The 27,880-nt window shown below is 37.8% G+C and overlaps 1 protein-coding gene across 3 annotated transcripts; it reads left to right on the forward strand.

The window, feature by feature from the left end:
- The first annotated feature begins 7,314 nt into the window (after positions 1-7,314).
- On the forward strand, positions 7,315-27,679 carry DNTTIP2 (deoxynucleotidyltransferase terminal interacting protein 2). 3 transcript variants are annotated; one of them, XR_015767967.1, is made up of 8 exons: positions 7,315-7,464; positions 8,677-10,322; positions 11,913-12,051; positions 14,836-14,931; positions 16,372-16,536; positions 17,958-18,067; positions 25,294-25,543; positions 26,477-27,679. XR_015767967.1 is itself a non-coding variant. In XM_028087645.2 (7 exons), the coding sequence occupies exons 1-7, from the start codon at positions 7,315-7,317 to the stop codon at positions 25,385-25,387; spliced, it is 2,400 nt and encodes a 799-aa protein (XP_027943446.2). In that variant the 3' UTR covers positions 25,388-26,381. The 3 variants fall into 3 exon arrangements, 2 of the variants coding, with proteins under 2 accessions (XP_027943446.2, XP_027943447.2); XM_028087645.2 differs by lacking the exon at positions 26,477-27,679 and having other exon boundaries at positions 25,294-26,381; XM_028087646.2 differs by lacking the exons at positions 7,315-7,464; positions 26,477-27,679 and adding an exon at positions 7,642-7,994 and having other exon boundaries at positions 25,294-26,381.
- The last annotated feature ends 201 nt before the right edge of the window (positions 27,680-27,880 follow it).

Here is a 27,880-nt window from a genome sequence, read left to right on the forward strand (position 1 = left end):
TCAAGCCCCACATAGGGCTCTGACTCTCAGCGCCAGAGTCTGCTTGGGATTCTCCCCCTCCCTCTGCCCCAACCCTGTGCATGCGCGCTCTCTCTCAAATAAATAGATCTTTTTAAAAAAAAAAAAAAAAAAAAGGAAATACAGCAGACTCTTCCTATCCTAAATAATGTTTTATAGTTTACTGGTTGGATAATTTGATCCTAGAATTGTAACATGAAATCAGCTGATTTACTTGTTAAAATTCATTTAGACTTAGAGCTTCCTAAGGCCTTATATAGCCTTTACATTAATTGTATATAATGTTATGGAATGTATATAGTTAACTTTTTTATTTGGAAATCTGTAGCATTTTTTCATACAACGTCTTTAAACAAATGTTCATTTTAATTTAAGCCTAAACAGTGAATTGGTCAAGATATTTTAAGAGGGAACTTTGTATCAATTTGTTGCTTTTTAAAGCCCTAGACTTATAAAAATGGATTGTTTGAAGGGTTATTTTGAAAATGGAAAAAAAAAACTTATGTTACTAATTGATACAAACTTCAGAGGAACTTTTTTTGTGTACTTTCTCCCCCTCTCTTGACAAAGAAGCAAGATTATAGATTCATTTTGTGAAGGGGATTGTGTATGTATGGAATTTTAAAAAGAGTTTATTTGTTTAACTTCTGTACCTTTAATTTCTGTTATTGAATAACCATTTAAAAAAAATGATGTTTTAAGACTTGACATTTTCCAAACTGGTGTTCACATCTTTTTTTTTTTTTTGTAAACTATCAGAATATAGTGAATGCTTTTCAAATATTTAAGGACTTAATGTTTAAAAAGCCATAAAATAACAGTAATACTACCAAATAATTGCTTAAAGCTGAAAGCTAAGTTATCAATAGCATATATAACAGATATGTTTTCTGGGGAGAGGTGTATCCAATGACTCAAAGTAGAAAGAATTTGTATAATTGGGTTTTTTTTTTTTTTTCAGTAAACATGAAAAGCTACAGTTTATTACATTTACAGAATACACTGGAGCCTTACATTAACACAATGTACTGTAACTTAGAATTTGTTCTGTGATGAGTCTATCTTATATTCTCATCCAAGAAACTGTAGTCACCAGAAGGACCAAGGTGTCTTATAAAATATGTTCATATGATGTGAATTATGCAGACCACATTGTGCCAGTACGCTAGTAGAGTATCCATTTAGGGATAGCCAGTGCTAGATTGAATCACAAATAGCTAATAATTTTTCTGTTCTCAAAGAAAATCACTTAAACAGCTATGTGTGGAATGGAAAATAAAGCTACTCTATTTTGAATGAATGGTCAGACTTTTCCCTACCAGAGCCAAGTAGTAACTGAAATAGGATCTCAGTTTTCAGTGATAAAAGGTCTAAGATTCATTTAATTACATCTCATTTTTGAACAGATTTTCTTTCCAGCTTTTCCACCCAGCATTTTCCATATTGGGGAATGAAATGATTGACAGTTCATCTCTCTGCCAGTTGTACATTTAGAGAAATTTAAAGTTGTTTTAATGAGAATTTAAACCGTTTGTTTTCATAGTCAAATATACCAACTTATGATTCTGAACATATTTTTTAAAGTTAACTTCCTAATGTACCAGAACTTGTACCTGTCATTTCCTCATAAAGTTGTTGATGGGATATGTCAGTTTTATTTTTGAAAACTATGTAACTTTCATTAATATTTTATATTTATAGTTTTCAGAATTAGAAATACACTTAGGACAGGAAAATGTTTTCATTAGATGTGTCCATAGTGGTGTATTACAAAACACAGGCAAAATATAAAGCATTAATATTTATAATAGTCTTTAATTTCACCTATATTATGAGTATTAAGAATTACTTAATTAAAATAAAGTGTGTTGTATATTGTTTAATTGAGTTGTTTGGGTAGTTGAAAGCATCCTAGAGTATTGATTTTGAACTTTTTGAACTCAAACTGAGTATGATTTGAAGATAAATTCTGAATAATTTTTAAATATCCAAGCCATAAAGCTATTCATGTGTTCATTCAAAGATTTATCAAATGCCTACTATATGCCAGCCACTGTGTAAGGTATTGGCAGACAGACACAGAAATAAACCACCTCTGTCTTCAAGGAGCATATAGTATAGGTTGACCGGGGGGGGGGGGGGGTGGGGGTGGGGGAGAGAGATCTGTACATGAGCAAGAGCAGTAGAGTCCATGTTGTAATGATCAAAGTGGGGAAAAGGGATTGGGGCCAGATAGAAGGAAGTGGGGCTAGGGACTATCTACTGCTAGGAGACTTCCCTGAAGAAATTAGCCTTAGAGTAGGATGAGACAGTGGGTGGGCATTCTGGCAGAGGCCTTTTGTTGGCCTTGTTTGTAAATAGGCTTTTATTGAATGATGAACAATTTATATGTAAACTTTAGGAATTCAGTGAAAACACGTTCTTAAAGAGCTTGCCCTTACAGATAGAAAGGAATGGCTTCTGTTGAGACAAGAGTAAGTAAGGTTGGAGGGGTGCCTGGATGGCTCAGTCGTTAGGCATCTGCCTTTGGCTCAGGTCATGATCCCAGTGTCTTGAAATCGAGCCCGGCCATCGGGCTCCCTGCTCCGCGGTAAACCTGCTTCTCCCTCTCCCACTCCCCCTGCTTGTGTTGCCTCCCTTGCTGTGTCTCTCTCTGCCAATATAAATAAAATTAAAAAAAAAAAAAGAGTAAGTAAGGTTGGAAACAGAATTTTATTAAAAAAAGAAAAAAAGGCTAAAACTTGCCCAAATCCCCCAAATAGAATATGGCTGTTATAGTTTCACTACCAGAAAAGCCAAACAAAACTTTAATATGTATCTCTCAGCAATGAATAAATGTATAAAGTGTCATACAAGATATTTATGTGTCTGTTGGTCCATTATTTTGAAAGGTTCATGTTTTACAATATGCATTACTTACTTTGACTCAGCTGTGTTTTCCTTGTTTCTTTCCTCACTGTTGATTCCTGCATCCTACTCCATTTAAGTTCGCTTTTTTCTTAAGTATGTCATTAGTGATTCTTTCACTGAAGGTCTTTGTCTTTGGGCACAGTAAACTTTGTAGGTCCTGTTTGTCTGCAAATGTCTTCATTTTGTTCTCAATCTTAAGTGATCATTTGACATTATAGAGTTTTAAGTTTCCACATACTTTCCCTGAGCAATGATTTCCAGTATATATACTCTTCCTGATGAAACTCTGGATTTCCTTCCCTAGAAGTAGTGTCTTTCTCTAGTCTTTTTTTTTTTAGTTGAAAATTTCGACTTATTTTGATGTGTATGGAATTAGAACAAAGCAGGAAAATTAAAACTGGCTGCAAAGCTTTTTGATAACAAAAAAACCATAAAAGAAAACACTGATAACTGGATTTAATCAAAATTTAAATCTTCTGTTCCTTAAAAGGCACTTAAGAAAGTGAAAATACAAGCCATAGACTGGGTGAAAATATTTCCAATACATACTTCTGATGAAAAATAAGGCATAATCAAATTATTTTTAAATTGCACTTCAAAGGACACTGTCAAGAAAGTGGAGAGACACCCCACAGAGTGATTAACATATGAATAGCCAATGAAACATTAAAAGATGCTTAAAACATCATTATCAGGGAAATGCAATTTAAAACCATATGGAAACATCACTAGAATACAAAATAGCTACAATTTTAAAAGGCTGACAGTACCAAGTGTTGGCAAGGATATGCAGCAAGCAGAACTCTCATATTGCTGGTGGGAACATAAAATGGTATGACTACTATGGAAAATATCTTGGCATTTCTTACAAAATTCAATGTTCACTTACCATATGGCCCAGCAATTATTCTCCTAGGTATACAGAGAAATACAGATGTCCAAAAAGAACATATATAAATGTTTATAGCACTTATATTAGCTGAAAACTGAAAACCACCCAAATGCTATTATCAGTTGAATGGATAAATGAACTGTATTATAATCATACAATGGATACTAAGCAATAAAAATTATATACAGTAACAGATGAATCTCAGACACATGCTGAGTGAAAGAAGCTAGACATGAAAGAGCGAGTACTTACATGAAATTTTAGAGCAGACAAAATTATTTGATAATGACATTTATTGCTGTTTCTGGGTACCTTAAGGTGTCTCAAAAGGTTGCAGTCAAAAGTGTCAGCTGGGATTACAGTCTCACCTATAGGCTCGATTGAGGTGGGTCTACTTCCAAGCTTGCTCATATGGTTGTTGGCTGGATTGAGTTCCTTGTTGGCTATAGGCCAAGAGGCCTTTCTCATTTCCTTGCCACATGGCCCTCTCCATAGGACAGCTCATCACATGCAACTAGCTTCCCACAGAATGAACAGGTGAGATGGTGCAAGAAGGTGGCCTGGCTTTTTTGGTAACCTAATCATGAAAGAGATCTATCACTTTTGACATTCTTTTCATTATCACCAAGTCCAGCCCCCACTCAAGGGTTTGAAACTGGGAGATGGGATCATTGGGGATCATCTTAAAGCCAACTTTAATTTTACATGTAATAATGTGGAATAACTACAAGTAGTATTTATTTTTAGAAGGCTCATGAACTAAAACTCCCATCTTTTGGTTAATGCCTGAAATTCCAGGGAGAGATTCAACGTTTCAGTTTAAGGATTTAATTAGTAAAATATTGACTATCAAGGGAGAGTTTCCCTTTGGGCTTGAGTGATAACTACTGTATTTTCATACTGTATCTACCTAAAATTGTGTATTTGCCCTAAATCCACATTGGGTAAAGAGGGTAGGCAAAAAGGTAGAAATGGAAACAGGGCAGACCTGGGAAGCCCACTTAAAACAAAAACAGAACATGGTACAGTTTTGCCTATTATCAGCCATGTTGATAGACCAGCTCAGTCTTCTCAGATTACGAATATGTACTGACATTTAATTTTGTTTCTTCATCTTGTTAGATTGTAATGTTTGGGAGTTTTTGTTTTACTTTAAGGTGGCCATGCTTGCAAGTGAATATTACACACTGATTTTTTAATATTCCCTAATTTTCTATACCCACTCCTGTGATCTTAATTTCATTTTCATGCATTTGCTCATGTTAAAGTTGTTGTAGAGTTCATGAGTTAGTGCATGTAACCTCCAATAGGTTCACTTTCCTTCCTCTACACCATTCTACCTTCTCTTGAAATCTAACCTGCCTTATGTTCGTCCTCTTACATAGTCTCATTGCCACATGGCCATACTAAAATTCCTTCTTTGGGGTGCCTGGGTGGCTCAATCATTAAGTGTCTGTCTTCAGCTCAGATCATGATCTTGGGGTCCTGGGATTGAGTCCTGGCATTAGGCTCCCTGCTCAACGGGGAGCCTGCTTTCCCTCTCCCTCCTGCTCGTGCTCTCTCTCTCGCTTTTGCTCTCACTCTCCCTCAAATATATAAAGTTTTTAAAAATAATAAAATTCCTTTTTTTTGTTCCTTACCACATTCCCCACAAGGGTCAATCTAAACCTTTTTCCATCCCTCTAAGCAGATGAATCTTCAGTTTACAGAGAAGATTAAGTTATCCATCCAAAAGCCCCTCTTCTTCCCTCCACTTTAATTTCCTTGCATTCACATTCTCTTTCTACTTCAAATATTAACTCTTCCCTCCTGCCTCAAAGAAAGGAGCATTCTTCTGTAGCTAACTCCATCTCTGTTTTCTTATTCCATTCTTCAGTTGTATTTGGCTCAGCTGCAATAACAGAAAATCTCCAAATAAGTGACTTTAAAAAGTGATGAATCACTAAATTCTACACCTGAAACTAATTATTATACTGTATGTTAACTGGAATTTAAATAAAAACTTGGGGAAAAAAGGTGTTTCAGGTGAGACAGACCTAGAAGTGGGCTGTTGAGGACAGATACGGCAGCTCCATCAGCTGTCAGGGACTCATGTTTTCTCTCTCATGGCTCTGCCATCCCTAAAGTGTGGCCCTTATCTTCATTGCACAAACTTGCTGCTTCAAACCTGAGAATACAGCTTTCCAGGGTGAAAAAGGAAGTTAAAGAAGTCAGGGAGGACCTCCTCTTTTCCTATGTCCCTAAAGAACTACACAATTTATGCCAATTGGCCAAAATTTAGTCAGCCACATTTGGCTGCAAGGGAAACTATGAAAGGACCTATTTAGCTGGGTGGTCATGGGCCCAATGAAAAATCTGTGTTTTTTGACAATAAGAAAAAAATTGGTTTTCTGTTATATAGATTTGGTGAAGAACTCATCCTTTCTCGCCAACAGTATCCCTTTCCATTCCCCTCAGATATATTCTAACTCTCCATACTTCATCCTAAAAGAACACCAAACACCTTCTCTTGATTCTGGTCATTCTCTTCACTGCAAGAAAAAAAAATTTTTTTTATTGCTCTCCTTTTTTAATTTAACATTTCTGGGATGCCTGGGTGGTTCAGATGGTTAAGCATCTGCCGTCGGCTCAGGTCATGATCCCAGGGTCCTGGGATTGAGCCCTGCATCAGGCTCCCTTCTCAGCAGGGAGCCTGCTTCTCCCTCTCCTGCTCCCCCTACTTGTGCTCTGTCAAATAAATAAATAAAATCTTTAAAAAATAAATAAGGGCACCTAGGTGGCTCAGTCGTTAAGCGTCTGCCTTCAGCTCAGGTCACGATCCCAGGGTCCTGGGATCGAGCCCCGCATTGGGCTCCCCGCTCAGCGGGAAGCCTGCTTCTCCCTCTTCCACTCCCCCTGCTTCTGTTCCCTCTCTGGCCCTGTCTCTGTCAAATAAATAAGATCTTTAAAAATAAAAAATTAAAAAAATAAAATTTAACATTTCTTCTTTTCCGCTTATTTCCGATCCCTAGTCACCATCTTACCTTTAGACAGTCTCTGAGTTTCTGGAACATTTAAAAAATACATCTTTACCCTAACCGAGTCTTTTGATTTTTATTTATTAATAAAAAATTAAATTAATATTTAATTTCACGAATAAGAAGAGTACGTCGTTACAAAAACAAAAATTATAAATAATGCAAACGCCTCATTGGGTCACACCCATGACTACATTTAAAAGACCAAACATATGAGAGGATGGTTGAAGTTGGAAAGAAGATGCGATTTTCCAATTCGTTTGTGTGAAACTGGGACGAGGGCCCTCCGTCACTGCTGTTTCGCCGCCCCAACGAAGGTCTCTCCCTGCCAGAGGTCGGTGGGTCTGACTTTCACCGCACTGGAGTGAACGCTGGAAACCGTCGCCTTGGGAATCCCTAGGTCAGACCCGCCTGACCCAGGTCCGTGGGCCGGAGGCTAGTACGAGATTCTCGTTAGTTCCGGAATCCTCGCGGAAAATGCGAGCGAGACGCTTCTTTGACGTATTTCCGGGGCGCCGGAACAGAGGCAGGCCGAGGTGGCCGCGAGCCGGGAGGATGGTGGTGACCAGGTCCGGGAGGCCTCAGGCCCCGATCCAAGCCACGTTGGCTGAAAACTCCCAGCAGAAGGTAGGAGATGGCAGAGCGCTCTCATTTCTGCCGCTGCTTCACAGAGCGGCACTTAGGGTGATAGGGCGGCGCGAAGGTCCGGCGGAGCAGCGTGAGGAGGAGCAGCGGAAAGGGCCCGAGCTTGTCGCGCGCTGCTGTGTCAGACCCAGTGCTAAGTCCGTAGCTTCCTCTTCAGCCCTCGCTACGGTCGTTTAAGACAGTCCTTAGCATGGAACAGAGAGTCAGGTAACTTGCTTTGGGTAGTTCACCTTCGTAATGGCAGATGCACAGCTGAGGCCTTTTAACCTGTTAAAACCGTACGAAGGAGGCTTAATTTCGGCTACCAAGTGTGAGTCTAACTATAATTAGCAGGGTTGAAGAGGAGGTTACCGTTGTCACGTGGGGAGCTGGTAGTAGCCCCACAGCACTTTATTCTGGAGTGGGGAAGGCTGCAGTGACGCCTCCTGGTGGCTCTCAGCGGCTCTAGTCGTCCGCTGGGTCTGATTCTGTGACGAAGGGAATAGAGTGTTAATTGCTGTGTGTATGTAAAGGTAAGGGTAGCGACTGATTCCATTTGTGTGTGTATTCCTTTTTTTTTTTTAAGATTTTATTTATTTATTAGAGAGCGAGCGAGGGAGAAACAGCATGAGAGGGGAGAGGGTCAGAGGGAGAAGCAGGCTCCCCGCCGAGCCGGGAGCCCGATGTGGGACTCTATCGCAGGACCCCGGGATCATGACCTGAGTCGAAGGCAGTCGCTTAACCAACTGAGCCACCCAGGTGCCCTGTGTGTGTATTCCTGAACACATCTGTGCTCAGAGTTAGTATTTCTTTTCTTCTCTCTTCCCCTTTGTGTCAGAATGTAGGTCCACCAAGCATATTTGGCATTTGATACCTGCAGAAACTTTTCAATTAATTGTTTTGCTCCCTAAAATTAGATCTAGGTCTTGGGTGAGGCGAATGAAGCTCCTGTAAATGCAAAGTCAGATCCAGTATATGTTTTTTGTTTTTTATTGTTAAAAATCATGGGTACTGGTGGTTGTGAGGCAGGGCCTTGCAAATGCAGTGTTAGATCCAGTATTTAGTATTTAGGTGTTTTGTTTTGTGGGTGGTGGTAGTGGTTTTGTATTAATCTTGTTTACTGAGTTTTTTAGTACCCTCTTAAAATGTTCTCCTGAGAGGAGTGCCCTAGTTCCAGTCCTACCTAAATTACAGTGTATTTATTCTGGTTTACAGAATTCTGCTAAAAGAATTCAGGCACATCCAAGAGTCAGGAAGGAATGTCTACCTGTTGACCCAACCACTGCTGAATCACAGACCACTAGAAAACAAAGTCCAGTCTCTAGAACTCCTAAAACCAGAAAGAGGAAGAGCGGAACTGCAATCTCATCTGAAATGAACAAACCATCTACTGATGGAGAGACCTCTGAAGCAGAGTCAAGTTGTTCTTCTGTGTCTGAGCTCCAGGATCCCATTTTAAGAGTAACTAGGAGACGGCAGATCTTAGTCGCATGCACTCCAGTGTCCAGTGTTCGGAAAAGGCTGAAAATAACTCCAATAAATCAGTCTCATATTGAAGAAGACAATGACGATGACTCTGAAGCTGAATCACATGTCTCAGGTATTTCTAGAATTGTGCCGCCCACAGTAATAACTACAAGGACCAGAAGAAGTAAGGCTAAATCTGTAAGAGATCCAAGCCAAGAATTACGTGCAGAAGCTATTTCTGATGCTGAGTCATCATACTCAGACATTTCTTCATTTTCTGGAGTTGCAACTATGAGAACGAGAAGTATGCAGAAGAAATTACACGCACAAACTGAGGAGAAAGATAATGACATTGTACCAGAAAATGAAAAGCAAATCATAAATGTGCCTGTGAATTCAGAGGATTCAGATACCAGACAAACAACCTGTTTACTGGTAAGATCTCTTCCTCAGATAAATAAGCCAGATTTCTATAATGAAATTCATAATGACTTCGATGATGATTCCTTCCACAGAAATTCAGAAAAAAAACAAACAGTGCAAAAATGCCAACGTTTTAATATAAGAGAGGAGAAAAAGGCCAGTGTTGCATCTCTCAAAGAAATAACAAAGCAGAATAATAAGAATTTAGATCAAGAAACCAAGGGAATAGTAGATGAGGAAAAAGAAATAAATAAGAAAAATTCTCAGTTGGAGAGCCTTTCTGAACCTCAGGACACTGGCATTCAGCGGTTAGTTTCTCAAAGGCATTCAACCCCCCAAAATAATAAGACCACATCAGAGCCCTCAAATCTGAACTGTGAGGCTATAATGAAATCGTTAGCTCAATCATTTGCGGTGGTGGAAGTGGACAGATGGAATGAAGAGAGAAAGAGCACCATAAAAACAAGTGACTTGACAGAATTTGGTGATAGTGGTAGTGATGAAGAAGAGTGCCCAGTTACAGGTATCAGTGAAGACAGGAATGAAGGAAGGGATGTAGATTTTGAGTGTGAAACCAAACTATTCAAGTCTGAGCTCCACACATCCCTGGACAAAGGTGATTCTGTTTTATTAGTTCTCAGCAGTGATGAAAGCCAGCAGTCTGAAAATAGTCAGAATGAAGAGGACACTGTGTGTTTTGTTGAAAATAATGGTCAAAAGGAATCATTAAATGGAGAATCAGAAAATATGCCATGTGACAATGCATTGTTTGTAATTGACACAACTCCTGGATTGAGTACTGATAAACATTTTTACTTGGATGAGGGAGACAAGGCAAGTGAGGTTGCCATTGAGGAGGAAGAAGAGGCAGAAGAGGATGAAAAAAGTGAAGAACCATCAGACCATGACAGAAACAAAGATAGTGAGTTTAGTGATGAAGACGACTTACTAAATAACACAAAGTCTAAACTGTAAGTTTTACCTTTATTTTTAAAAGTAAGTTTTTGATACATATTTCAAGCGGCTGATTTACCATAAAAATATGAAATAGTAGAAAACATGGGAATTGAGAAAGCTACTGCCTCAGGTTCTTTATGGAAGAGCTCTTTAAAAAAGAAAAGATTTATTTATTTGACAGAGACACAGCAAGAGAGGGAACACAAGCAGGGGGAGTGGGAGAGGGAGAAGCAGGCTTCCCGCCGAGCAGGGAGCCCGATGCGGGGCTCGATCCCAGATCCCTGAGATCATGACCTGAGCCGAAGGCAGACGCTTAACAACTGAGCCACCCAGGCACCCCTAGAAGAGCTCTTTTATCCAGCATTTCCCTAGTCTATGGCTGCCTGTTAGTCATATTTCTCCCACCAGTGATCTATTCAAAATCATCTAAGATTTTCCTGCATGATTGTTAAGAGCAACATAAAAGGGAAGGAAAGGAACTTTTATCTTTTCTCCAAGCTAACTGTAGAGAAGTTGAAAAATAATCACCTATAATACTATCACCCGTTGACAAGTGCTAACTTTGGGGGCTATTTCTTTAGTTTCTTTTTTTCTGTTTTAAATTTGTTTTTCTTAGGCACAGGGCTGTGGTGGCCCTGTATCCACTGGAAATACATCCTTGGCCAGAGTCTATACATTAACAGATGCCCAGTTTTCACGCTAAACCAATGAAATAAATCTCTGAGGCTAGCCTCAAGCATACTTATTTTTTAAAAGCCACACTCCTCCCCGGGATAATTCTAATAAACCTTTAGGGTTGAGAATCACTGCCAAACCACTGCAGTAGAACAATTTCACTTTCCAGTAGAGGTTGATCAAAGCTTTCAACTGCTCAGTTTATATGAATAATTAGGGAAGAAAGTATCTGGAAGTCCAAATGTATTTGCTTATAAAAAGGACCTTTCAGTAATATAAAAGTAGAAATTCTTATTACATAAATATAGCAGGAGCCCAGACCCAACTGATTTGGTAGATACGGGCTATGACTTCTGTATTTTTGAAAATCTCTGGTGAGAAATACAGATGTTCACCGCTGTTTAAAACTCACTGATTTAGAGGCACTACCAAATGCCCTTATTTACCCAGAAAAACCTTCTAAATTTGGATAACCTAGAAGTTCAGAACCTGTCTTTCTCATTGGGTTTTAGAAATAGAGAGGTATGTACATTTGTTAACTCACTATCTGTATATGAAGTTGAGCTGAATTGCCAGATATATCTCCTCTTTACAATTCTTTTCTTTATAAAATCCCTTTATGAAGTCTACTGGCATATTATATAGTCTTAATCCTCTTTAAGTTAATCTGAGGAATAGATTTAGATTGGCTCCCAAAAAACTTTTTTCATTCATTATTCATCCTGGAATTTTCTTCTAAATGATTTTATTAGATTTAAAAACGTGTTTCAGTTTTTCAGAAACTCCATTGTAAAAATAAGATTTCCTTTTGGCGGGGGGGTCATTGGCAGTAAAAGGGGAGAGAAGAAAAAAGTGATTTTAAAAATACAGTCTCAGTTGTTTGCATTTTGATCTGATTACTTGATCTTTAAGTGATCATTGTCTTTCAGTCTGAAGTTGACAAGCAGCAGCCTAGACCCTGGTATGAGTATCAAGCAGTTGGGTGGTTTGTATATTAATTTCAATGCAGACAAACTACAGTCAAACAAGAGAACCCTAACACAGATCAACGAGAAAAAGAAAAACGAGGTAAGTTACATGCTGTACTGTTGGTTTTCATAGAACTAACCAATCACTTCTAGACATGATCAGTCTTTGGTAAGAGACTGATTTTCCTGCAGTGAAACCACATTAGCCTACCGTGCTCCTTTTTTCCCCTGAAAGTCCTAGCTATAAAAGATAACACTTACTAAAAAATAAATTAATACCGGATCAGCATTCCTCTTGCACCCACCATTTATCCTAGGGGTTGTGTTTTATTCTCTTTTCTTGCTGTATTTTTAGTTCATAACTGTTATGGATACTGTTGAGAATCTGAAAACTGTGGGTGCCAATTCCCCCCACCAGGAAAAATATACATGTTTACATAGGCATAAAATTGTACATAAAATTTCAGAAGGGAATTACAGGGTAGGTCATCTCATCTAAACCCTCAGCTTAAGTCACATGGCATGGCTTCTCCAAATCTGTATTCTCTAGCCTTTTTGTCCTTCCAGGTCTTTAAATCCTGTTGTGTCTCTTGCCTGTTTATTCATATGTGCTCAGGCACTTGACCTCCCTAATTGCCCTCCTTCGCTTCTCTGCCTGAACCAGCTACTTCTTTAGTATTCTCTGGCCTGGTTAATGATGCCAAACTCGTTTCCTTTTGCAGTCAGTCACTGGACCTAGCAGATGCTGTTGCTAACATAGTCTACTTTGTTCCCTCCTTTTCACCCCACTGTCACTGGCTAGTGGCAAGCCTTTATTTTTCATCTAGACTTCTGCAATAGCCTCCTTACTCTTTTCTCCAAGCCGCCCTCTGTACTTTTGGTAGATTTCTCTTTTTAAAAACAAAAAGGGGTACCTGGCTGGCTCAGTCAGAAGAGCGTGCGACTCTTAATCTCCAGGTTGTAAGTTAGCACCCCATATTAGGGGTAGGTATTACTTCAAAACAAAACGAAATGAAACACAAACCTGATTATGATATTCTTCTGTTTAAGTCTCTCAGAACGTTCAAGGTGCTTCTGTTCCTTCAGCTCTGTCCACCTGCTATGTTCTTACCACTGAAGACTACTGTAGTTCCCTGAACATACCCTGCTCTTTCCCAGGCCAGTGCAGAGATCATAGATCACTGCCTTTGGGAAACATTCTCTGACTCTAGTCCTCTCCACCACCTCCTCTGTGCTTCTGCAACACCAAGTATAGATCTGACTCATTTTTGATCATATTATAATTGTCATTTTACTGTTTTTTAGCTTTATATTCCTAAAACAGGATTTCTCAACCTGGGCTGGATGATTCTTTGTTGTGGGAGGCTGTCTTGTTCATTGTAGGATATGTAGCAGCATCCCTCATGTCTACCCACTAGTTGTCGATAGCATCCACCCCCCCACACCCCTCTGCACATACACCCCAGAAGTGTCTTCAAACATTGCCATTTGCTCCCAGTTGAGAACCACTGTCCTAAAGCTCTTAATAATCTACTAAATAAATATCAAGCTCGAAAGTCTAGACTGCCTCTCTACTATCTGGAAACTTCTAGGGGATTTGGGGATTTCTGAATTGATAATTTCAAATGCTACTGACCAAATTAGTATTTCTGTGAACTGTTTTGAGGGCCAAGGAGCAGTCTTCTTCAGTTCATACCCTATGGGAGATGATGAATTATCCTGAAGACCTTTTAGTGACGTAAACAGTATTATGACAATATTTGTTCATCCTATACAAACAATGCAGAAGTCATTTAGGAAAAGATTAACAGGTTTGACTACACAAAATTTTAAAACTTTCACAATTAACACCTTAACAAAGACAAGTAAAAGACCATAGGTTAATACCACTAAGATACAAAATACCAGTGTTCTGTGAATGCAAGTGTTCTCCCACAGAACACTTACACAGAGCTAATAAATACACAAAAAGATGATCAACAACAAAGGAAAACGGCCATGAGGCACCAGTGAGAACACACAAAAGGATAATACCCCGGGCTGGTGGCAACTTAAAGAAAAAGGGCACTGATTAACCGTTGGTAGGACTTAACATTACTTGAATGCAAGGCAATTTAGCAGTACCTGTCAATATTTAAGTGATGCATTTTGGAATCTTACAGAAATAATCACAAGTGTGCAGAGATGGTGTTTACAGTGTTCAATGGAAAAAGGTTTGATGGAGACAAACTAAATGTCAGAAGAAAAATGTTAGTGCGTAACAGCTATTAAAAGGAATGAAGTTGATCTATGTGTGAATTGATACTGAAAGAGCATCTGAGATATGTTGAATTGCAAAAAGACTTATCTAGATAGATGTATATGTTGTTTAATCGAATCTGTATCACTGTACATGTTAATAATACAGTCTCCTTAGATCAGAAGAAGCTGTTTTATCAACATCAAAAGAACTTATTAATAAGACTAGTTAGGGTTGGTTGGTTGTTTGTTTTCAGAGACTTTAAGAGCCATTTTGGCGTTTGTTCCTGTTGACTTTATTTTCCAGTTGTTTGGTGCAAGTGGCTGGTTAGTAAGCCAATAAATACAAGTTAGACACATTAATGTAAATCTGATATGTGCTGATTCAGTTTAGAAAAAGAAATTTAAGATGAATGAAGTTTCCTAAAATAATCCTTCAGTTTGCCTTCTAAAGCATTTTTATTGTGATATAATTTACAGACTAAGGACCGAAACAACTTTGCAGTAGTATGGTTGTGTATAAAGAGGGTTAATATATTTGGAGTAGTCTTCTGTGTGGGAGATATTTCTCTTATAAGGCAAAAGATGTTGGAAAAAATTACATGGTATTCTGATACTATCTTAAAACCACTTTAATATTTTTTAGCTTTTGCAGAAAACCATCATTACTCCTGATTTTGAAAAAAACTACTGTGTTCCACCATATAGTGAATCAAAGCATCAACTTCAGAAAAAACGCAGAGTAAGTATAGTGACTCTCATAATTTAGATTGTTGAGGTGTGTTTGACTATATACATTCAGCTTATACAACATGGTTGTATAATTTAAAAATATGTATTTTCGGGGCACCTGGCTAGCTCATTCAGTAAAGCATGCGACTCTTGATCTCAGGGTTTTGAGTTCTACCCCACATAGGGTGTAGAGATTATTATTTTAAAAAATTAAATTTTAAAAAATAATTAAAATCTTAAAAAATATATATTTGCAAAGAAAGTTATCACAGATTTAAGGGCCCATAAAATATAGTTCCATAAACACATTTTATATAGATTTTCACAAAGTGAAAGTGCACCAAGTGGTGCACATAGAGAAGAGCTCCCCCCCCTTTCTTAAAACAGTGACAGCCAGCATATAAGGTCACTGTCCATACTTCTTGGCTTATAGGTACTGTTCACCAAGAGCTAAGAGCTCCGTTGCAGGCCTTTGTAGGGACCTTAATGTAGCCATCTAAAAACCCGGGTCTCTGTAGTCTGCCCAGTGAGAGGATAGGAAACTCTTTTCTTTTGTAGAAATAGGGGATTGTTTCCATCTGCCATTTCAACTAATAAGTGTAAAGAAGTTATTAAGAGAGCTTGGAGGAAATTTGAGGGTGGTGCACCAGTAATCTCTCATCACTAATATGGAATATGCTGGCACATGGTAGACAGTCCATAATGTATGCATGAAATAAAAATAAAATTAAGTAAATAACTTGCTAGGAGTTTCCAAAAAATACAACTTTTTTTTAAATTGTAGAAATAATACAGATTTCTGGACTTGTTGGAGTGACTGAGTCACCTTGGTGACTGAATAAAATTGTTAATATTTAAATATAAGCTCCAGAACTGAAAATGTTTTTATACATTATCTCTTGTGTAGGCTATATTGCACAATAAAAATTGAAGCTGTGTATTGTTCTCCCAGCAAGTCAGCAGTTCTTTTTTTTTTTTTTTTTTTTAATTTTTATTTATTTTACTTGAGAGAGGAAGAGAGCACAAGCTGGGGGAGCAGCAGCAAGAGAGGGAGAGGCAGACTCCCTGCAAAGCAGGGAGCTGACTCGGGGCTCGATCCCAGGACCCCAGGATCATGACCTGAGCTGAAGGCAGGCACTTAACCGGCTGAGCCACTCAGGCGCCCCTGCAAGTCAGCAGTTCTTACTAAGAAAAAATAAATTTTAAGGAGCCCTCATTTATGAAACTGATAATACTGTGCCTAATTGACCAAAGAAAACACTTACTGTGATTTAACTTCTTTTATGAAAAGTGAATCTGGGGACTAATACATTCTGTTAAGTAACCTCATTTGTTTTTAATTCATGAAGTTTTTTGTATATATAATTTTGGAGGGAATGAGGTATAGTTTATACATTGCTTATTAAAGTTAGAATTTTCTGTTTAATTATTTTTGAAATCTGAATTTCAGAAAGAACGACAGAAAACAGCAGGTGATGGCTGGTTTGGTATGAAAGCTCCAGAATTGACAGATGAACTAAAAAATGATCTCAAAGCACTGAAGATGAGAGCTAGCATGGACCCAAAAAGGTTTTACAAGAAAAATGATAGGGATGGCTTCCCCAAGTATTTCCAGGTATGAAACAAACAATAACGGCGGTGATGTGTGGATTTTAGTTTGGAAGGCATTATAGTGTTCTTACTGTTTACTCTTTAAATAGGTGAATATTTATAGGGCACATCTGCTGAGGCTGTATAATAATGGGCAGAACCCAATTCAGAAAACCTTTTGGCCACCAGCTTGTAATGGCATTCCATATAGAGAGAAGGTGTTGCAGATGGTAACTAAGTTTCCAGGTCATACCTCTAAAAGTTACGGAACCTCTAAGTTGGGTATACCATATATGAATAGTATTAGCCTAACAGCAAGAAGCCTTACATGATGGAGGAGGAAATAGGGAACATTTGCACCAAACTCTTCTTCTCCAGATAAAGAGGCATCCCCAGGCAAATGCTGAAAATAAGTTAAAAGTTGGGTTTTCAAAGTGTTTCCAGATGAAAATCCAGATGATTCACCCTCTGGTAGCTGTCACCTTCATTCTGTTCTTTCTTGTCACTTACCTGAATTAGTCTAATAGTCCTTTACCTCCAGGTTTGCTCTCCCTTCTAGTCCATCCTCCGCATTGTAGCCAGTTATCTGTTCTTTTTAAAAAAAGGCGGTCTGTTCATGATACACCTCTGCTCAGTGATATCACAGATAACATTCAGTGATATCTTCAGTGATTCTTTATGACCTGTAGGATAGAGTCTATACAGTCTGCACTCAGACCAGCTCACCAGCTCTTCTGTCACATAGCCCTCCAACACACTTGGAGGAACCTTGACCTCCCTTAGGTAGAGTTGGTCACTTTTTTTTGAGGGCGTCTATAGTGTTTTGTTTAGCATAATAATTATGTTATGCTTTAATCTTTCAGTTACTTGACTGTGGATTTTCCTTAAGACTACGAGCTCCTTGCTGGCAGGGACCAGATATTCTTTGTCTTTATTTCCCAAACACTTAGCACAGTACGTGGCACATAGCGGACACTGTAAATTTTACTTGGTTGAATGCAGGAACAAATGCAGAGTGGTTACTAAGAAGGTTCTATGCTGGTAGCATTTATGATGACCTAGGAGACCAAATAGGTGTATAGTAGAGTTTATGTGTCAATTTTACTAAATTGGGAGACTAAAAAAAGAATTTATATTCTCTGTCCCACTTTTCTAGTTACACTGTTCATCAAGAATTTACTGTCCTGCCTAGCACTAAATTATATAAAAGGATTTTTGGCCTTTTATTGTAAATTCTAGTGAAATGTCATTAGTAGGACCCAGTGCCAATTGAATAGGTGACTTATTTTTGCTTTTAAAAAATGGCAAATTGACTTTAGTATTGATATCATTTAAGTTGTGTTTTCCATTCCTTTCTATAAATAGACTTTGTTAGAGCTACCCTGAAATATGAAAGCAATTTACCATTCAAGTATTTCATGACTTATTTCAATCAATTGCTCATAGATTGGAACCATTGTTGACAATCCAGCTGACTTCTACCATTCACGAATTCCCAAAAAACAAAGGAAGAGAACTATTGTGGAAGAATTGCTGGCTGATTCTGAGTTCAGAAGGTAAAGGAATTTATGTTTCACTTTGTATTATGTATGTTTTCCTTTAGAATATACATAAACTTTAAAATTTCAAGTAATTTTTAAATGGCTTTAGCACAGTGTCAACAGCAGCACTATTTACATTTTGAATGGGATAATTCTTTATTAGGGGGAACTGTCCTGTGTATTGTAGAATGTTTAACAACATCCCTGGCCTCTACCTACTAGATGCCAGTAGCACCCCATCCCCAGTTTGTGACAAAAATGGACGGGCGCAACATTTCCACATGTCCCCTGTTGGGCATAAGCATTCCCAGTTTAGAACCACTGCTTGAGATGGAAGCTTGAAAATATTTGACTGGCTAGAGGAGAATGAGTCTGCAAAGGAGACTAGGAAAGAATAGCTAAGAGGCTATTAAGAAAACCAGGATGGCATAGTGTCACAGAAGTCAAAGGGGGAGAATACTTCGAGCAGATACAAACTGGAGGGAGTGGTTAACAGGAATAATTGCTGCTGAGAGATCAAATTGGGTGATGGGCATTAAGGAGGGCATGTGATGTAATGAGTACTGGGTGTTACATACAACTGATGAATCACTGAACTCTACCTCTGAAACTAATAATACACTGTATGTTAATTAATTGAATTTAAATAAAACTAAAAAAAAGGAAAGAAAAACTAAAAACTTCCTTTGGATATACATGGAGGTCAAAACATTCTTGCCAGGAGTTTTAGGGGAGTGATGAGGAGGAAACCAGACTGAAGAGGATTGGAGAGTTTGTTGAAAAGAAGAAATGGAGACAGTTCTTTGAAGTTTGAGAAGAGGGAGAGAGGCGAGACTAGTAGTGGGCATGGAGTTTTTAAGATGGGAGCATTTGGGAATATGTTTAAATGTACTTGAAGCCGCTATGTATATATTATAGGAGATTTAAAAGCATACCTCACATAGAAACCCTTGTTGAACTTCCAGATTGGTTTAATAGCAAAAGTGAAAAGAACTGTTCAGGGTTTTAAAAACTTTTGTCAGCATGGAAAACAGATTTAACACAAGTGTTATTTATGTAAGCCATTTAATTAGTTTGGGTAATGGTAAAAATTTTTAGAAATAAGCAGTGCTCTTTTCTTATTACTCTCTCCTTGGAAATCTCATCCCCTGCAGGGCTTTAATTATAATGTATATACTGTTGGCTTCCAAATGCAGGATGTGTAGTCCAGATCGCTCCTGAGTCTAGACCCACATATCCAGCTGCTGTCTCAGGAACATCCAGGGGTTTCTCATAAGCACCTCTATGAGTTAACTTGGCCTTTCCTGTGCAATCTAATCCTCTCCCAGTGCTCTGTATCTCATGACTGAACAGTATCACCATCCATCCATCAGCAAGTCCTTGACACCTCCTCCTTCAGTCCACATTCATACTGTCAGTCTCTCCCATTTCCTAACTATCTCTCAAGCCTTTTTCTCCATCCCCACACAGGCATGGTGCAAGCTGATTAAGTCTTTGTTTACTGTGTTAACTATGTTCTGGTTAAAAATTGACCTGTATTTTGTAATCTTGATGATAGCAATCTCAGAAATCACAGCAGCGTTGATAGTGCTTTTACTAAAAAATAGCGTGAGGAAGTTGGGAGAGTAAACTAGAAATTTTGTAGAATGAAACTCATAAAACTGCAGGTTAGAGGTAGTGTTCTTAGTTCATTTTTCCCATACTTCAGTCACTGAGTACCATTTTCACAATGTTTGCATTATCTGTATGCTGCCTGCTTTATTTTAAAAGGAAACTTTATATTGTCTACTGTAAATGGGTTTGTTGGCTTATAATTTTTATAATGTCCATGAAGATAAATACATTGCTTAAAGTAAATATTGTCTACCACCTAAATTTATGTATCACACTATGCGAAACACTCTACTAGCCAATCTCCATGGAATGTTTTAATTCCTTCTACAACCTCTTTAAGAGGTTTCTGGCCTCTGAACACTTTGGGATAGGAACTTCATTGAATGTATTTAATACGTCATATGTTCATTAGTAGGAATGTCTTGGGACAGAAGAAGTAAGTGTAATATACAGGAGAAAATGTGATTTTCTGTGTTGTATGTGGTTTTTGGTTTTGTTTGTTGAGGTATAATTGACTTACAGTGTTCCATTAGTTCCAGGTATGCAATGTAGGGTTTGACAATTCTATACATTACAAAATGCTCACTGCTCTAAGTGTAGTCACCATCTGTCACCATACAACACTGTTGTAATATTATTGACGGTATTGCCGATACTGTGCTTTTCATCTCCATGACTTATTGTATAACTGGAAGTTTGTATCTCTTTATTCCCCTTCACCTATTTCACCCATCCCCCACCTCTGGCAACCACCAGTTTATTCTCTGTCTCTCTCTGAGGAACCTCCATACTGTTTTGGCGCAACCATAGTGGTTGTGCCAAATTACATTCCTACCAACAAAAGCACAAGGGTTCCTTTTTCTCCACATCCTCACTAACACTTGTTACTTCTTTTTGATACTAGGCATTCGGACTAGTATTTGAGAGTCTGTTTTGTTTGCTTTTTTAGATTCTACTTATAAGTGAAATCATATGGTATTTATCTTTCTCTGTGTGACTTACTTCACTTGGCTTAATACCCTCTAGGTCCATCCATGTTGTCCTGAATGGCAAGATTTCATTCTTTTATATGGCTCGGTAATATTCCAGTGTGTGTGTGTGTGTGTGTGTGTGTGTGTGTGTGTGTGTGTGTGTGTGTCTGTCTGTGTCTGTGTCTCACATCTTTATTCATTCATTTTGTGTGTGTGTGTGTGTGTGTGTGTGTGTGTGTGTGTGTGTGTGTATGTCTGTGTCTCACATCATCTTTATTCATTCATCTATTGATGGGACACGGGTTGCTTCCATATCTTGGCTATTGTAAATAATGCTGGGGTGCATATATCCTTTTGAGTTAGTGTTTTTGTTTTATTTGGGTAAATACCCAGTAGTGGAATTACTAAGTCATATGGTATTTTTATTTTTAATTTTTTGAGGAACCTCTACATTGTTTTCTATGGTGGTTACACCAATTTACATTCCTACAAACAGTACATGAAGGTTCCTTTTCTCCAAATCCTTGCCAACATTTGTTATTTCTTGTATTTTTGATATCAGCCATTCTGACTGGTATGATGTGATGTCGCACTGTGATTTTGATTTGCATTTGCCTTGTGATAAGTGATGTTGAGCATCTTTTCATGTGTGCATTGCCCTTCTGTATATCTTCTTTGGGGAAATGTTCAGGTCCTCTGACCATTTTTTAATCAGATTGTTTGGTTTTTTGGTGTGAGTTGTGTAGGTTACTTATATATTTTGGATATAACTCCTTATCATTTGCACATGAATCTTCTTCCATTCAGTAGGTTGCCTTTTTGTTTTATTGGTTTCCGTTGCTCTGCAGAAGCTTTTTATTTTGGTGTAGTCCCACTTGTTTATTTTTAATTTTATTTCCCTTGCCTGAAGAGACATATCCATAAATATTTTATTGCTAGGACTTAATGTCCCGAGAGATTGGTGCCTATGTTGTCTTTTAGGGGTTTTACGGTTTTAGGTCTGACATGTAGGTCTTTCATCCATTTTGATTTTTGCGTGTGGTATGAGAAAGTGGTCCAGTTTCATTCTTTTGCATGTAGCTGGTTTTCCCAACACCATTTATTAAAAAGACTGTTTTTCTCCATTGTATATTCTTGCCTCCTTTGTCATAGATTAATTGACCATGTAAGTGTGTGTTTATCTGCGGGCTCTCTTCTGTTCCACTGATCTGTTTTTGTGCCAGTATCTTACTGTTTTGATTACTATAGCTTTGTAGTATATCTTGAAATCTGGGTTTTTGATACCTCTAGCTTTGTTGTTCTTTCTTAAGATTGCTTTGGCTATTTGAGGTCTTTTGTGGTTCCATACAAATTTTAGGATTATATGTTCTAGCTCTGCAAAAAATGCTATTGTGATATTTTGCTAGGAATTGCATTGAATCTGTATATTGCATTGGGTACTATGGACATTTTAAGAATATTAATTCTTCCATGAGCATGATATCTTTCCATTTGTGTTGTCTTCAGTTTTTTTCATCAGTGTCTTACAGCTATCAATCTCCTTGGTTAAATTTATTCCTAGGTATTTTGTTCTTTCTGTGGTACAGTTGTAAATGGGATTGTTTTCTTAACTTTTCTTTCCGCTACTTTGTTATTAGTGTATAGAAACACAGCATTTCTGTATATTAATTTTGTATCCTGCAGTTTAACTGAATTCATTTATTCTGATAGTTTTTGGTGGTGTCTTTAGGGTTTTCTTTATGTAGTGTCATGTCATCTGTAAATAGTGACACTTTTACTTCTTCCTTCCCAATTTAGATGCCTTTTATTTTTCTTATTTAATTGCTGCAGCTAGGATTTCTGGTACTATATTGAATAAAAGCAGTGAGAATGGACATCCTTGTTTTGTTCCTAATCTTAGAGGGGAAAGCTCTTGGTTTTTCACCATTGGGTATCACGTTAGTTGTGTATTTTTCATATGTGGACTTTATTGTGTTGAGGTATGTTTCCTCTAAACCCACTTTGTTGAGTTTTTTTATTGTTATGTTAATCACCATACATTACATCATTAGTTTTTGATGTAGTGTTCCATGATTCATTGTCTGTAACACCCAGTGCTTCACGCAGAACGTGCCCTCTTTAATACCCATCACCAGGCTAATCCATCCCCCAACCCCCTCTCCTCTAGAACCCTCAGTTTGTTTCTCAGAGTCCATAGTCTCTCATGGTTTGTCTCCCCCTCCGATTTCTCCCCCCCTTCATTTTTCTCTTCCTTTTTTTTTTTTTTAACGTATAATGTATTATTTGTTTCAGAGGTACAGGTCTGTGATTCATCAGTCTTACACAATTCACAGTGCTCACCATAGCACATACCCTCCCCGATGACTATCACCCAGCCACCCCATCCCTCCCACCCCCCACCACTCCAGCAACCCTTTGTTTCCTGAGATTAAGAATTCCTCATATGATACGTCTTTCTCTGATTGACTTATTTCGCTGAGCATAATACCTTCCAGTTTCATCCATGTCGTTGCAAATGGCAAGAGTTCATTCCTTTTGATGGCTGTATAATATTCCATTGTGTGCGCACGCGCGCGTGTGTGGGTATGTGTGTATATACCACATCTTCTTTATCCAGTCATCTGTCGATGGACATCTTGGCTCTTTCCATAGTTTGGCTTTTGTGGACATTGCTGCTGTAAACATCGGGGTGCACGTAGCCCTTCGGATCCCTACATTTCTATCTTTGGGGTAAATACCCAATAGTGCAATTGCTGGGTCGTAGGGTAGCTCTATTTTCAACTTTTTGAGGACCCTCTTTCCCAGAGTGGCTGCACCAGCTTGCATTCCCACCAACAGTGTAAGAAGGTTCCCCTTTCTCCGCATCCCCGCCAACATCTGTCATTTCCTGACTTGTTAATTTTAGCCATTCTGACTGGTGTGAGGTGGTATCTCATTGAGGTTTTGATTTGGATTTCCCCGATGCTGAGCAATATTGAGCACTTTTTCATGTGTCTGTTGGCCATTTGGATGTCTTCTTTGGAAAAATGTCTGTTCATGTCTTCTGCCCATTTCTTGATTGGATCATTTGTTCTTTGGGTGTTGAGTTTGATAAGTTTTTTATAGATTTTTAAAAGAGTTTTTAAATCATGAATGGATGTTGTACTTTGACTTTTTTTAAAAGATGCCGGGGGATGGGGTGGTCAGAGGGAGAGAGAGAGAATCCTAAGCAGGCTCCACACCCAGCACGGAGCCCACCACGGGGCTTGATCTCACTACCCTGAGATCATGACCTGAGCCAAAATCAAGAGTCCCAACACTTAACCAACTGAGCCACACAGACACCTCAACAAATGGTTTGCTTTTTTTTTTTTCCATCAGCTTTTGAGATGATCATATGGTTTTTATTCTTTTCTTGTCAATGTACATTGATTTGCAGATATTGTACTGCTCTTGCATACATGGATCAAATCCCACTTGATTGTGGTAAATGATGTTTTTAATGTATTGTTGGATTCGGTTTGCTAATATTTTGTTGAGAACTTTTGCATCTTTGTTCATCAGGCATATAGACCTGTAGTTTCTTTTTTTGTAGTGTCTTTGTCTGGCTTTGGTATTAGAGAAATGCTGGCCTCGTGAAATGAATTTGGAAGTTTTCCTTCCTTTTCTATTTTTTGGCATAGTTTGGGAAGAATAGGTATTAACTCTTCTTTAAATGTTTGGAAGAATTCAGCTGTGAATCCATCTGGTCTTGAATTTTGTTGGGAGTCTTTTGATTACTGATTCAGTTTTGTTACTAGTAATAGATCTGTTCAAATTTTCTATTTCTTCCTGATTGTTTAGTTTTAGAAGATTGTCCGTTTCTAGCAATCCATTTGTTTTCTAGATTGTCCCAATTTATTGGCATATACTTTTTCATAGTATCCTCTTGTAATTCTTTGTATTCCTGTGGCATCTGTTAATTCTTCATTTCTGATTTTGAGTTCTCTTTTTTCTTAATGAGTCTGGCTTTTTTGTTTTTTTAGCCTCTATTTTATTTCTGCTCTAATCTCATTTTTTCCATCCTTGATTAGGTTCAAACTGAACTGATAAGCCCTTCTTTTGAACTTCTGTGGACCACATTTATCAATATTTACCACAGTGGCAATTAAAATTAAAAAACTTTAAAAATATTTATTGATTCCTTTTAAAATAAAACATCCCATTACACATTGACATATATTTTCATGAACAAAACAAAAATGATTTAGTGCAGATCTCTTTAATGTCTGACTTTAATGTCTGGCTTAAAGATAGTTGGAGCCTCTATACCTGCTTCTACATCAGTCTGCTATTTTTACATTTCATCCTATAAAAATCTTTAAAGCATTTGATATCATCTGATAACTGGATATGGTACATGGACCTCCAGTGGTTGAAAGTTTTCAAAAGCCCTCCCTTATAGTTGCCATTTTTTTCTCACTAGACTGCAGGCTCTACGAGGGTAGGGACTATGGTTGTCTTGGTCACTGCTCAGTCCCGCAGCTCCAAATATGGCTCCACATGGTGGAATTTAGTACAAATATGCTAAAATAGTGAAAATGCAAACAGTTTTTGGAGATTTAGTAGTTACACCACCCCATCACATTAACTTCTGTTATCATACTTTAGAACTTAAAAGTTTGGTTTTCTTTTTAGATATAACCGAAGGAAGTACTCAGAGATCATGGCTGAAAAAGCAGCAAATGCAGCAGGAAAGAAGTTTCGGAAGAAGAAGAAATTTCGCAATTAAGATTCACCAAGCAAGCCACAGTATTTTATATCTCCCTTTATTTACTCAAGATGTTTTGAAAATTAACATCATCACACAAATTAATATAGACTGGCCCTGTTTGAAAAAAGTTGACTTGAGGGAAAATCAGTCATATACCCTTTGGGATAAAAACAGGTGTGTCTACAAAAAACCCACCCATGCTTAGACCCTTTGAGGGAAAAAAAGGGAAACCTCAACCATTTTAAGATGAATAACACTTTCGTAAAGTTTTCAACACTTGATTATTTGAAGAAAATTGAATTAAACATTTAGAAGGTATAAAGTTTGTTAACATATACAAAAAACTTTAAAATTACATGATCAAAGCTAAACAATACTATAGAGTGAGCGCACGCGCGTGTGTTAGTGTGTAGGGGGAGATGGTATACCAGAAATGCCAGGTGTGTTTGTGTGTAGAGTGGAGACAGTATACCCGAAATGCCCCTTTCTAAGTTCAGGTCCAGAAAATTGGTGAAGCTGGGATACAGAAATCTGCTTGTTAGCATTAAAAGTCACAGTTGAAACCAGAGTATTCTTGGAGCAAAGGTATGTTAGTATGTGACAGAAGAACTAAATGCAGCTATATAAAAAGGACTTAAAAAGGTAATGAAGACTTCCTAGAAAGTTTGGGTTAAAGGTCGATGAAGCAAGAGAACTGTTTTCTTTCTTTAGGAAATGAAACGGGAGAAAAGATTAATTTTATCCAGAGTCAATGTTGTGTTCCAGGTGAATTAGTCTTACTAAATCAGTATAATTTTAACCTGGTCAGAAATAATTTTAAATTGGTTCAGTTTATTTCATCTCCAGTAGCAGTATACATCCTGACTGATGTATTTGTGGTACCTAAGGAGTGTTGGCCATTTCTCGTAATGATTCTTTGTGGATTCTTCCTTTAATATCATTATTTATGGAACCTCTCTTTTCCCAGCAAACTGCTTGGGATTTCAATAAATATAAAATTTCGTATTTTGTATATATTGCTTGGGATCATAACCAACCTAGTAATAGAACTGACAATGACATTCATAGGTGGAGTTAGGCAAGTATCTTATCTGTTCTCTTTTTCAGAAAAACTTATATTCCAAGAATATTAAGTTTTGCCTTCCACTGGGTAAAATAAGGACCCGCTATGAAAGAATTAAATACCAAAACAAGAAGAAGAAGTAATAGTTTTACCCTTTGCATATTCTTCCAGAAGGAGTCGTTCTCAGAACATTGCTTCAACTCATGCCACTCCGCCGTAAGAACACTCTGAATTGTTAATCATTTGGTATGATGTCTCTGTGCACAGAAAGTTGAGGACTTACCCAGTTTTTCTCAGGGTCAAGGTGTGGATCAACTTCTTACCTACCATATGATTTTTGGGATGGTTTCTGACTCATGAATGCTACTATAGGTTGAATTATTTGGTACTTGAAAACTGCAGCCATGACATATTTGTGATGTTACAGTTTGTATTACAAGTAAAACAACATTAGTGACCTCTAATCTTTGCCACACAAAAAGCAGCATTAGAGCTTTCTGGATTAGAAGGCAGTGCTAAGGAAAGAGAACTGAGCCTAAGCGCTAAGTCTGCCTCTGTCCTTAAGCCACCGTAGATGTATGTGTTTTCAGTATTTACTTTTAGTTACATTTTAACATGCTCTCTTTTGTTGTCTCCACAGATACATTTTTAATTTTATTTCATTATATGCATTTTTGTAAGCCACTTAGAACAAGACAGAGTTTTTAACAATTTCAAAGTACTTAGTGAAATTAACTGAAATGATTCAACTAAAAATCATTTAGTTAATGTTTATTTTAAGGAACCGAAACTGCTAATACAGTTTCTTCATCTCAAATGTGATCTTCAGAAATTTATTTTAAATCATCAAAACCAAAGAAGACTAACAAAGTATAATTACAGGTAAAGGTCAGAAGGAAGTCTTAGTGTTCCCAGCCTTCTACAAATATCTAGATATTTGAATAACGGATGTATTTTCCTTGGTTTTTTTAAGCAAAGCAGTTCTGTTGAGAAGCAGGTTTTAGTGACTTTTGGCTTGTGTCACTGAAGGTTCACTTACTGGAACTTGTCTAAGGCTTCCTGACTATGAGGAAATACCCTGACTCCTCAACTGAGAAGCATTACAAAGCATACAAAGTGCGGACATGGTAGAGTGCAGATGAAAGAAGGGCCTTCAAAATACTGTTAAGAGCTTGAAAGATTTCTGAAACACCCCATCTCGCTGTACACTGCTTTTAAGACCACTTATTAAAATGCCTATAACACAACTAGTTTGTTAAGTGAGGAAATTAGGGAGAGAGGAAAAGGACAGTGGAAGAAATCAGATGGAGCCAGGGTGAAGTTAGTAAAATGATTCCGCGAACCTGTGTGACAGTTGGTAAAGGTGGGCCCTGAGCTTCATAGTATCTAACACAAAAATCAGTTCTGTGTTCACTATTATTAGAAGATAAAAACAAACTAACTGCTTT

This window comes from Eumetopias jubatus, unplaced genomic scaffold, assembly GCF_037043125.1.
Source record: "Eumetopias jubatus isolate StellerSeaLion01/CBP00866 unplaced genomic scaffold, mEumJub1_p1.0 scaffold_4, whole genome shotgun sequence".
NCBI classification, from domain to species: Eukaryota; Metazoa; Chordata; class Mammalia; order Carnivora; family Otariidae; genus Eumetopias; species Eumetopias jubatus.

What these genes read in the sequence shown, in the direction of transcription:
- DNTTIP2 (XM_028087645.2), top strand. Translation starts at nt 7,315, where the DNA reads ATGCGAGCGAGACGCTTCTTTGACGTATTTCCGGGGCGCCGGAACAGA. An exon ending in CTGAAAACTCCCAGCAGAAG is followed by an intron (nt 7,465 to 8,676) that starts GTAGGAGATGGC and finishes TCTGGTTTACAG; the next exon opens with AATTCTGCTAAAAGAATTCA. An exon ending in ACGAGAAAAAGAAAAACGAG is followed by an intron (nt 12,052 to 14,835) that starts GTAAGTTACATG and finishes AATATTTTTTAG; the next exon opens with CTTTTGCAGAAAACCATCAT.